The sequence below is a fragment of the Ptychodera flava genome, chromosome 13 (genome assembly GCF_041260155.1).
Source record: "Ptychodera flava strain L36383 chromosome 13, AS_Pfla_20210202, whole genome shotgun sequence".
Classification (NCBI taxonomy): domain Eukaryota; kingdom Metazoa; phylum Hemichordata; class Enteropneusta; family Ptychoderidae; genus Ptychodera; species Ptychodera flava.
The window spans coordinates 1,346,242-1,359,560 of NC_091940.1; the positions used below are offsets into that span (position 1 = coordinate 1,346,242).

Consider the following 13,319-nt stretch of genomic DNA (forward strand, 5'->3'; position numbering starts at 1 on the left):
CAAAAGTGAACATGTCATATTCTGTAGACATCTGGTACGTTTTAATATTCAAATTTGGTAACACAGCGGAAACCAGCTGCAACACAAAATCTGCTGTGCCCTAGGGCATTTATAGGATGTTCCATTACATTGGAAGGCTATTTCACAAATAAAAGTTTTAATTCATATCCTAAACATGTTACATTGACAAAGGGGACGGTTGACATAAACATATTGAAAACGAAAATATATCAGTTAGGGGCGATAGTTTTTAAGTCGGATAAAACCCTCGTACTCGGGCTCTTCTGGTATATAAATTCCAACCCTACGATAAAATGTCTCGGCCACTCGACATTTTATCGTTGGGTTGGACTTTATATACCAGAAGAGCCCTGGTACTCGGGCTTTATCCTATACATATCTCATGTATCCCATATCCCAACCCCATGCCTCATAGTCAATTACTGCTTACCAACAACCAACTACTTCAACTGACTTCACACTTGAGGAGCTTCAGTGTCCTTGATGCTATTTTTATTTGATATATTTGCTATTCTTGATCATATGGGTGCACATTATTATTGACGCTATCTTTAGATTTTAAAAGAAATGCATGGTGCTCCAATTGGATGTGGATTTGCATAGTATAAAGTGAGTGTCACGTCATTTTTGCTCTGTTTAAAAGCCGAGATTTCTGTCCAAAGCTGATCTTTCTTTGTGGTGCTATATAACAAGCCTGTCCTGCTGTGGTCAAAAACTGATATTTTCGGCTTTTTATGGCATTTGGTGCGACTTCTTGCTGTGAAGTGAGGTTCGAAAATCCACTCACTCCTGCAGAAAGCTGTTGTGTAATTTTCGCAGCAATGTGGTGACACAACCATGTCCCTCCTGTAGTGATTCAGTATGACTCTGACCTGCGAGGACTGTGGTGACTTCTCTTCGACAGTCTATGTCAAAGAGACATTCATCTGTGTAATAGTTGCAAAAAAAAAACCGATTTAGTGGTAGTAATGGCTCTAAGGTGGATGGAGGAAGTGGACAAAGTAGGATAACTGCAAGTGGTAATTAACAAGCTTTTGTTTTGTCGTAAACAATATGGCTGTTCTTACAACTGACTTGCTGGTGAAGTTATTTTGCGACTAATTTAGTGATGGTGAAGTTGAATATGCCAAACAGACTCTCTTTGAGCTATGCTTCAATGGCCCTGGGAGGAATAAATGATGTAACATTATGATTCATTTGGTGAAATTGCTCCATGAAACTGACAACGAAGACCTGCCATGCATTGTTTCTAAAAATTTGGCAAAATCATTGCCAATTGATGCAACTCATATTGACGTCTCCACTTTGATGGTAGAGCTAAAGTCTTTAAGGCAGGAAATGGACAAATGAAAGACATTGTGGTGCTGACCGAGGTGACTTACTTGGCAAGTGAACTCAGTTTGTTACGCCAAGAAATTAATGAAATGAAAAGTTGCAATGATAATTTGCAGAAGAAAGGTGTTGAATGTGACGTGGTTTCACAGGTGGCACCATGTGAATCACCAAGGCCAGCAGTTTAAGAACCATTGGGATTCCCATTGTTCTATGAACAGAGACTTTCATATAAGCTTGTATGCAGACATGGTTCAATAATGTGTACCTGTTGTCAAAGCTAAGCATTTATCCTACTCTGATTAATTATCGACAAAGGTATTTGAGAAGCAGTAAGTGAATAGAGAAGGGTAGTTTACTGTAGTATCCCATCAACTTAAACATCGTCTTCAGCCAGTAATTGGTACTGTGAAATTCAGTGAAGATTCCACCATCAATGCTGCTCACAGCTAATCCGCCATTCAAATTGTTTATCACAAGATTTGCACCCACAATGACTTCAGATGCTGTTATTGCTTTTATCAAAAATCGTTGCCACATTACAGTTAAATGTGAACAACTAAAGTAAATGTGATACATATTCATCATCAGTGATTGAAATGATGTGTGAGTTTGCTGACAAAATATGTGGGCACACAGTCCATGTAGCCGACAATGAGATGCAAATGATATGCGGTTAAGGTCTCCTCGAATAACTTTCAGCTGGTTGCTCACTTTCTACTATTTTTATAGTATTTTATACAAAGGCACAGACTTATTCTACCTTCAACTTAAAACTGATAGTGATTTTGTACCTCATTCTTTACTATTTTTCATAGTTTTTGGTAGCCGGTAACAGACACTTCGTGTTCGTGTCGGCTACATGGACGATCTGCCAATATGTGACCCCGCAATATGGCCAGATACTCGTACGTAGATTCTATTAACACCCTATTGACTATGTGTCTTTCATCTTATGACAGTTGTGGCATAAAGTCATCAATAGACTCCATTAAGACTCTTTGTAAAGATCATGACATTATACTAGTGCAAGAACACTTGCTGACACAAGCGGAACTACTGTACCTCTTCTTTCGAGTATACACAAGGACTTTAAAGCTAGTGGTGTTTCTGCCATTGATTATAACTCTGGAACTAGTGTCAGCTGTCCATTAGGTTTGATTGCAATTATTTAGCGTAAGTCCCTGTGTCAAAACTTCACATATTTAGATGACACAAGACCTTTAGGTGCTGAAATAATTACATCCTCCCGAAAATTGTATTGTGTGTATGTACCGGTATCTTCCAATCTGTTCTAGGGAAAACTAAGATTATAGTCAAACAAAGTTATTATGCAAAAATCAACAGTATTATAAATGATGTTGACACTACAAATGTTATTATTCTTGACTACTATAGGTGGGTTTACACGTGGATTTTTTTAAACCTGAGGGAATCTGATTAGTCGCTCTGTAAATATTCCTTATCAGCGATCTAAGCGATCTCACGTTTACACGTCATACACAAGGTATAAATTTAGTTCGGGTCAAGCGAAAGAAATAACGCCATCAACAATACAGTAGTCTTTTTAACAACGTATAGCCCGTACATCGAAACGACAAAAACCAAGCAAGCCCTGACAGAAATCTGGAGTGAACTTGAAAAAGACAAACACTAAAAAACTGTTCCAAAACCAACCAATAATCGCATTTAGAAGGAACAAAAATATAGGCGACACACTTATAAGCGCCAGACTTCACAAAAACTACAATAGCTCAAACTCAGGTTCACACGAACCTACACAAACACAACAAGACCAAACAGTAGACATTCTAGCTTCCCTACCAAACGTACGTGGAACAACATATTATAAAATAAAAAACAATCAACCATTCAACACGTCTCACCAATCAAAAATGAATTTTAAGCGACTGATGAAGAAAACTATGTTTTCGAAACGTAGCACCAAAGGATCACAGTGTCAGTAGTCTCTCCGCTCCAGTGCGGATTAACACAGGACACGTAGATTATGGGTACGTCTCGCCATGGCCAAGCAACATTTTACATAAAACAGTTAAACATGATATACACTTATATTATACACAATATCATACACAAAACGCAAACAACCTAAATATAAACGATGTGTGGAGTTGCTTTCCCTTTACTACCAGTTGCTTTCCCTTTACTACCTACAACTCATCGTAAAATGGCATCGTTTTTCTAGCTCTGCCGCTACGACGGTTGTTGTCGGACACGGACTTGAACTGAGCTCGCAACCGTTTGATTTTGTGGTGGCATTGTTCCACTGTCCTCTCGAGTCCCTTCTCCCTGGCCTTGGCAGCGACGACTTCATACACTTGCCGATCCCTCGACGTGCCGTCCATCATACGGATGACATTTTCGTCTCTCCAGATTGACATTAGTAGCCTGATCTCTTCCTGCAGCCAATTGTGGCCGCGATCGTGAGAGCTTACTTGAACACCGTCCATTGTGGTAATGACCACAAGCCCGAAGACAGGATTTAGTTCGGCGTTTAGTTCGGTGTTCTGGTCACACGTGTAAATAGGCCATTGTTTAGTACGGAGCACCGAACCTGGACCAGCCCTCCGACACCGAATTAATTTAAGTCTTTGTTAGTTCGGTGTTGTCTGTTCACACGTTCAACTGACACAGGTTTAAATTTATTCGGTGTCAACTCCGGACTTAACTCACACGTGTAAACCCCCCTACTTTAATGCTAACCTTGGTACCTTGTTTGCGAATGAGCTTGATATTTTTTGTGAAAATAATTTGCATATTTCTGATGTTGAAGTGCTTGGTATAAGCAATGATTACTTTCTTTGGTGAAGCACGTGGTAGTACAGGTTTGCTTGATCATATTCTGAGCACTCATGCAGTGCATAAATGTTCTTTCTAACAATGGTAAAATGTCTGATTGTGTGTGTCCTCCAATAATTTCCCTCTTTGTATAAAGTTTGTAATTGTAGGATTAGTTCATACTGATCCAACTTCACAAAATGTGATAAATTCTTATGTTACATCTCACTGGAGTAAAGCAACACCTAGAAATTTGACTTCCTATGAGCACATAAGAGAGTATTCACTTTGTAGGCTGGAAATGCCAAAACATTCATTTGCATGTTGTGATCCAAATTGTTGTACGGATGCTATGAAAGCTTTTGACAGGGTAAATCACTGGGCATTGTTTAGAACGTTGATTAACTGTAAGATACCTCGTATTTTACAATATTGGCATAGTGATCAATGTTTTTTGTGTGTTGGGCATCTGCCATTTCTAGTTCTTTCAGTGTTATTAACAGCATGCGCCAAGGTAATATTCTTTTTCCCAAACTATTTGCCATGTATGTAGATGAACTAAGTAGTAAGCTTCAGTCAGCTGTAGTTGGTTGCAACTGAGCAAAGACTATTGTTTACTATTTATTCTCTGCAGAAAATCTAGTCTTGATTTGTCTGTTGGTTTACAGAAACAGTATGGTAATGACAATATATCACTTTTTATACGGTTAGGCTGCATTCACAAACACTTCTGGAGGGGGGGGAGATTTCATGGGGGACTGTAAAAAAATTTACAGTATGCCAGGGGAGCTGAAAAAAATCGACATTGCAAAAGGGGGGAAGAATGCAATATTTCTTATTAAATGTCAAAATTGAATAATTATATTCCTCTGACATTTTCCCCTCAGCTAATATTCTGCACTAAATATTGTCTTTTAAGGTGATGCTCTCCAACAGACAGAAGCATTTGAAGAAGAATTATGTAGTGCTATTCTTAAGCATACTGGCAAATTCATAACTTTCACACCATCTGGAACTCCTGGTGACAGGTATTATTTTCTACATGTGATTTCTTGCATCTTGACGTCGATGTTGTAATGCCATGAGAAATCATGATCTTTCATTTCCTATAATGCCAAAAAGACAGTCAAATCAGAACTCATCAATCATGTTCAGTCCTTTACTATATTTTGTAAAACAGTCTGAAATGTTGACCACCATACAAAGGTACTTTAACCAAATTTAGAGCATTTACAGGATGCCACTGACCACATACGAGAGGTGGCTGTTCAGGCAAAGGTCAGAAATTTTACATGGCTGCCTGAAAGTGACTGTAACTGGAGGGATTACCACTCTGTATGTCTGACCACTAAAACAGGTGTGACAGTTGTTTTAGTCATTGTCTCAGAGTGCCTGCACAGTGAGTTGATTGTGGAATTGAAAGATGCTAGTCCTTACTATCATACACTAAATTGACATGTATGACCCAGAAGGTAAATGTTGCCAAAGATTTCATCAGCTTATGTGTAAAGTTGCCAAGCAGCTGCCTGGCTAAGCATTGAACAAGACCGCCTATGATATAGAACAGGGAGAGTACACATATGCCGCTTCAGACCCGTGCATAAGCTTGTTTACCAGAATACTGATACTAAGGTCAAGTATTTACAGTGAGTAGATGAGGTAGTAAAAGACAATATCCTTTAAATTTGTAGAATTTAAAGAAAACCTAAGAAAATAGAAAGCCTTTTTCAGATCAACAAATTTCAAGAGTTACAGCTACAGGGTCAATGCATGTGATATTTATATAATCCCCTGTATTCTTCAGTGGTGTGAACTGCATCTTGCGTACAGCTGGAAGGGTATGGCCACTACATGGGAATTACTCATTTGTGATACAGCCAATATTGTTCTGAATACGGGGGAATTATATCACATATATCACACACTACATCATTTGTTATCAGTTAGCTGATAACTGTACCGTCATCAACACTCATTATCAATACCAATGTGACAACCTACATGTAGCTAAGGTAAATGAGTTTACCATTTTATGTCAATTTGATCATAAATTTTCAAATGTTTATCATCAGTCTTCTTCCTCTTGATCCTAGTCAAGCCAAGGTCCCTATGAATACTTTCAAGGGCTTCAACTATCTGAAGCACTCAGATCCAATTAAGCATGCAGAATTCATTGAACTAATTACTTTACTTGCTGAAGGTAAGTTACACCACCTTTTGTAACTCTATTCAGTTGAAACAGCTGTGCAGAATTGTATGAGATTTGTTAGAAACGGTGATCACACAAGGATTTATCTGCCATGAAAACCATAAAGGTGTGACATGAATGTTAATTGGTAATTTGCATATTTGATGAACTTTCCTAATTAGGGATATATATCTGAATTCGCTTGATCAAATATGATGGAACTTGCTATGTACATTGAAGATGCTATGATTTGACATTATTGAATATCATTAAGCATTTTTACTTTAGCCAATTCCTAATATGCATATTTAATGAACTTTCCTAACTTGGGTTATATATCTTGATTGACTCAACCAAAATTGACAAACCTTGCTATGTACATGGAAGATCGTATGATACCAGTACAACATTGTTGAATGTCATTAAGCATTTTTACTTCAGCCAGTTCCTAATTTGCATGTTTTACAGACTTTCCTAATTAGGGATCTATATCTGGATTGACTTGACCAAAGTTGATGAACTTGCTATTTACATCATAGATACTATGATGTAATATTACCAAAGTCAAAAGTGTAACCTGGTATTCAGTTTGATTGAGCCTTGCCTGTGTGGCGGCGTTTTTGTTACAATTTTCTCATGTACAGAGCATAACTCTGATATATTTCCACCAGTATCATTCAAAGTTGGTACAAGGACATTGACCTATTTCAGACCTATCCTCGTCAATTTGTTTCACGTCATGTAACAGTATCATGTCAATTATTGAAGTATCGTAATTAGGCTGATATGTCAAGAAATACTGCATCAAATTTCATGAAACTTTGTACAGATGTTAGGCTCACATTGCTTTAACATTGAAAAAGACATTTATCAGTGTTATTTTAATTAATTTGTAATTGCATATGTAATGAACTTTCCTAATTAGAGTGATATATCCACAAATACAATGTCAATTTGATGAAACTTGATACAGATGTTGATCTCATACTGGTAGTGTGGTAAATACTGCATCAAACTTTATGAAATATGGTACCGGTGATTATCTGTTAGTGTTAGGATAGTATGCAAAAATGTTTTAGCAACATCCTGTTGATTAATTCCTAGTTGACTCATTTAATGAACTTTAGGATGGTGGCCTACATTGGTTTTATGTTTTCATCACCATGGAACTCATTCTTGGCCATTGAGCGCCATCTGTATCAAAGTATTTTTATCACAGACCTAATTAATGAAGAGGACTGTATCATCTCTGAGGACTTGTAATCAAAGTACCCATTAACAAGTGGGGACTGTGTCATCAACGATGACTTGTTGACTATGATTTTGTGTTGATTTAAGTTATTGCTATTGAACTTTTATGTAAGATTAAGTTATGTCACAATGAAGATAAAATTTGTAAAATGCTAGGAGGCAAGTGACATTCATCCCCTTAAATGTCTTTGAAGATACAGGACTGTAGGCACACAATAGGGGGATTCCTGATGATGCAGCCATTTGCATACAATGGGCGTATCATAAATTTGAATAATCATGATGGTCACTTTCATGACCTATGCAAAGAAGGGTAAAATGGTTTTACAGTGGGCACATTTTGAAACATATGTAAGGTACCATAAAGACGTTTCTCTGAACATGAACAGAAATGCTCAATATCGATAGAGAAATCGTAAAAAACAGTTTTAAATAGTGATGGTAACCCAAACCAAAAGTTTGTATCCACTTAGGCTTCCGTATATAGGTCATCCTACAAACTACTTTAGTCAATGTCCCAAGGTGGCTGCAGTGCTGGTAGCAAGCCCTTCTACTTCCTCTGTTGTGTGTTGTCGGACTGTCGTCATAAGTCGTCGTTGACTTGTAGCACGGTGTACCATAATTGTAAGCGTACTTGACTTTGCACTTACTACATGTACTTGATCATTTCTCAACCTTTTTACATGAGAAAGAAAATTCATCAAATGTCTTCTTCATATCATAGCCCTAGGATCCATGAGACTATTACTGTATGTTGTGCTTGATTTGGAAATGCACTCGATCATACATTACTCAACAACCAGTCTTCTTGACACTCGGTATGGTGTACAAGTGTTCGTATGGTTTACAAAAGTACAATTCTTTTTCAACGCTAATATATCGCGACAGTATCATAAATGCCGCCGTAATGACTAAAATCAAAACATTCATGGATCGAGAGCGCAGATAGATAGCGCAGATTGAAATGTGCGAGTGCAGATTGGGGGCGCAGACTGTTGATTTCCTACTTCTCGCATACCTGTCAATTTAGACAACTGCTAGTTTATTTCATTTCTGGCCCAGAAAATGTTCTCCTCAGAGGGTTTTAGAGTACCGGGCTCGGTATCCTTTATAATTAATTTTTGCCAATATTTTATCAACCAGCTTGATAACGTATCTGATATCTTATACACCTGTACCTCCATTCAACTTAAGTTTTTGACGTTGGTCATTGTATTTTTATTCATAAAATCAGTGTCTTTGAACTATACAATGTAATATCACGTTGGATTGAGTATAGGGTACAGTTGATGTTCGCACATTCAAAGCTTGCCTTGCTTGAGCGATTGACATGACGGCAATAGATAGAGGTGTGAATGAGATATTGGCTGAAGCAAAATAGACGTTGGGTAAAGCATGGTCCGTCTAGAGGGACCATGGGACCGATAATTACGCTGTTCAACATAGATCTCCAGTAAAATAGATCGGTATTGCTACTCAATATATTTGGCTGCAGTTTGTCAGACCTTTTATGAATTTATATATCTTCCGGAGTGACAATCGTGCGATGGCTGATGAACAAGCACCCAATGGAAACTAACCGTTGTTTCAAGTGGCATCTTGACTGAAAGACGAGTTTTAGTATTACTACCTATATAGGTAACTGACCAGAGCCAAACAATACCAGAGATCAACCGAGTAACATTTCCAGGCTGCATGAACCATAAAAAGGAAATCTGCTGTTGAAAATGTTTTCATGCAGCTTTTTCGGCCTAGGTTGGTAGGTACATGATAGAGTTTTGAGCGAAGGGATTTTACATTATCTCTATTTAAAGCACGACATCGCCTACATTTCTAATTTTCATCACAATCTTGTTGTCATGTCGCTCAGTTGTGTCACAATCATGTTGTCACTTGTGCTATGCTCTACCATGCATGGACGTATGTACAAGCGAGACTTGTCAGGTCAAAGTGTCATACTATTGTCTCTTCTGTGTGAGATTTTGTCAGTTGTGAACAATCTTGCACAAAATAGGAAACATAAAATATAAAATTAAACGTTCAAATCAAGGTTTTAATATTCATGGTCAGAACATCGAAGTATCAGGTTAGCATAGCGTTCCCATGTCACGTCGTCAGCCCAGGAAATTTCAGAACAGGCAGTGGAGTGTTTTTTGTTGATGAAAATGAATAAATTCTAAATTGATTTAATTTTTCTTTGTGAGTTAATACATGTAGTCTCTCTTTTTTCTTTACAACTAATGTTTAATGCGTGCTGTACAATAAAACTGCCCGCAACACAATAATCCTAGGAACAACTTCCCATCATTATCGCCATGAACCACGCCTCTCTTTACATTATGGCAACAGCTTGACGCTACCAGTAAGATTTTTGCATAGGTCTGCGGAGCGGAAAGCATACTCTTGCTTACGAGAATGCTGAAAATTTACTGTTGCTCACATCCATGGTGATGACTGCTTATACTTTATTATGATGCTGGATGTTGGTACTTTGTTGCTTGTCCCACAGTCCATCCTGTGTTTGTCCTGAGCGTCGCATGCACCACACTGTTTTGATTTTAGCTTTATTTGTGAATAAGTTTTTCAGAAGTAATGGCCTGAAGTGATTTCCTTTTTTAAGGTTGTCGTTGTTTTCAATTTTCAGATGGTAAAGCTGAAATCTTGTGTGATGTGGTAAAACAATTAGAACATGTAAATGAAGAGGCACATAAGTTTGCATTTGATATTGTATTTCAACCACTAAACATACAACTGGCACACTTGCCAATGATGGAGGTAAATATATTGTAATTTTTTTGTTGTTGTTTTTGTTGACATGTTTACTAAACAATGTGCCTATAGGGTTATATTTTCAGTTGTTGTGTTGACGGTACTGGGCATACCGGTACATGTATACATGTGCATGCAAAAGACAATCATTATGGTCAATTTTAGCTTATGCACAAAATATTTACACAATTAATACTTTTACTGTTATAAACTGTCAGTTTTAAATGAGCAAGATGTCACCATTAGAGTTCTCAATAACCAATGCAAGACCAGGGATTTGTGTTTATTCTAGCTCATGGTGAATGGTTTTGCAAGGATTGTACATGTACACACCTACATATACAGTAAAATCCTTCATTCGTCATCATAAAGTGAGATAAAAGGATTTAATTAATCAAAAGAAAGATTGCCCTACAGATTTGAAAATTGTGAGACCAAAAACTACTTGCATGCAGACAGCTACAAAAGGTCCATAGATTTTGTCGATGCATATTCATATCTTTGAATAAATGAGTCACTGATGCATTTATCATCATCTTTGTGGCATGGGGTTCTGGTGTAGTGAAATGCTTTAACACATGCAATGAGAACCAGGATTGTTTTAGTCTTCTCGTCTATTTATAGACTGAGAAGCTATTGGAGTTGAAAACCAGTATGATTCTGTCAACTTCTAACTTCTGTCAACTTCTAACTTCCGTCCGTCAATATCCGTCAAGGTCATGCCATTGTGATGGGTCATATCATGAACTGGTAGGGGGGTGTTCATGGTTTGGGTTGAAATGTTGGAGAACGATTTTGAGCAGTGACATGCACTCAGATCAGCAGGGAAATGCGTCATTACTATTTCCTGATTGTTAATTCTTATTTCTGAATTATTTAACTTTTCTCCACATTGAACTATCTTTAGTCAGTTTATACTGTAGCTTAGAATTTTTCTGATTGATATATTTAATCATCTTTTGGATTCTTTGGGTCCATATCCCACCTCATGCCCCTACATCATCAACTATTTGCCAACAACTCCATGCCAACAACCAATTACCTGACCTGGCCACACATTAGAGAAGCTACAGCGTCATTGACAGTATTTTCTTATTGTAGGTATGGTCTGCAGAGGCAAGTGGGGCTGCTCTAACAGCAGATCTACCAGCATATAGCTTGTCACCAATGGAGTATATCACAAAGGTAAACTAATATGATGGCTTTTTATCTATAATACACTGAAATTTTTCTATGTTTGACACCGCATTGGATATGGATGTTTGTAATAAAGCCATATAACTTTGAGTTGAAGGTGAGAAGTTTTACGCAGCTGTGCAAAAAATATGCATTTACAATAACATCAAACAAAGACAATTTCTTTGGCATTAGATAATGTTTTGTATGAACAGTCATTTCATATGGATAGATAAAAATATTTTACAAGATTGCTAAACCGTTTACATGATCTGAGATTTTTTTGCATGGATTATTTTCTTTGGAATGAAGTTTTGATACACTGTATGCCATCTTTACCAATGAGACCTATGGATTCAGTGGTGTGAACTTGTCAATCATTGTCTCTTGCATAACTGTTTCAATGCCAAAGCAAGAAGGCATCAATGGGCAGGGGACTGTACTTAATGACGTGTCATCACCCAAGTGTACTTAACGGCGCGTCATCACCCTAATGAAAGTTGTTCAGAACATTTTTAAAAATGTGTATGAAGAAAAAACAACAACAAAATTGAGTCTTTCTCATACTACTAGTTCCATGGTTTTTGATAAGAGTCCAAGCTTTTGATACTTTTGAGCTGTTCAATAGCACACAGACAAGCTCATCACTGCATGGCCATGATGCAAATGGTAGTGTGATGATTACCGCTATGTCATCCTTATGCTGTCTCCATTACCAGCCAACTCATGGATGTCTACATCTTGGAAAACGAGGATATTGTCCTACATTTTGCAGATGCAAATATCCCAATGTGTAGATGGCTTCAAATTGCAATCTTTCAACATAAACGTACACATTTTGTCAAGTTTTGACAAAGTTCATAGAATTCCGGTAGCTGCACTATGTAATGTTCTCTATGTGAGGAAGGAAATGTACATCATTTATAGAATGTTGTGACATATTGAACTAAGTGTAGCAAGCTTTAGGGTTTCCTCTTTATCACCAAATACAATAAGGCTTATGTATAAGTATGACTCAGATGCACCATAGAACTCAGCTCAGTGGTCAACAGATCACATAGTACATTAATTGTTTGCTTGTGGACCATGCAGATCAGGTTGATCAGGCTTGTTGACCATGGAGATCGGGTTGATCAAGCTTGTGGACCATGGAGATCGGGTTGATCAAGCTTGTGGACCATGGAGATCTGGTTGATCAGGCTTGGGCATCCTGCTTTGTTTAGGAATAGCTAAAGCTTTTGCAACTCATAATTTCAGTGTACATGCCTTCATGTGGGAATTTTCTGCAAAAATGACGTAATGACCATCAGAATAGCCCATTTTGCATGATTCAATCGCGACAGATTGGTCTGTTCATGCAGGAAAAAAGTTCTGGTTGATGAGTAGAGTAGGGCTTATATGGATTTTTATCTGTCTTGTTCTATTTCATACAGATGGTGATTCAGGCCAGTTCATGTGATAGTAGATTTTTTGCTCTGCTGTCAGCGACACTGAGCTTATCAAATATGTTGATTTTCCGTCGGTGTCCGTCGTCCGTCAACAATTACCTTCTCTTCTGAACTGCAAGTCCAATTGTTTTGAAATGTTATATGCAGTTCACTTTGGGTGACCTTACTTAAGTGTATTCAAATCGTGGTGAAATTTGCATATTTTTATTTTTGGGGCATTTTTTGCTGTTTTTAGTAAAAAAATCTTCTCTGAAACCGCTCGTCCGATTGCTTTGAAATTTGATATGCAGTTTACTAAGGGTGACTTCAGTATGATTTGTTCAAATTGTGCTGAA

At 37.6% G+C, this 13,319-nt stretch overlaps 1 protein-coding gene across 3 annotated transcripts in view; it reads left to right on the plus strand.

Annotated features, from left to right (window-relative positions):
• The window catches only part of LOC139147056 (conserved oligomeric Golgi complex subunit 7-like), a 148,812-nt gene that overhangs the window by 107,606 nt on the left and 27,887 nt on the right, over positions 1 to 13,319 (plus strand). For all 3 annotated transcript variants that reach the window (XM_070717905.1, XM_070717907.1, XM_070717908.1), the window contains 4 exons: positions 5,072 to 5,180; positions 6,246 to 6,352; positions 10,236 to 10,366; positions 11,462 to 11,545. In XM_070717905.1, the coding sequence (XP_070574006.1) occupies positions 5,072 to 5,180; positions 6,246 to 6,352; positions 10,236 to 10,366; positions 11,462 to 11,545 (431 nt within the window). The remainder of the gene's footprint in view (positions 1 to 5,071; positions 5,181 to 6,245; positions 6,353 to 10,235; positions 10,367 to 11,461; positions 11,546 to 13,319) is intronic.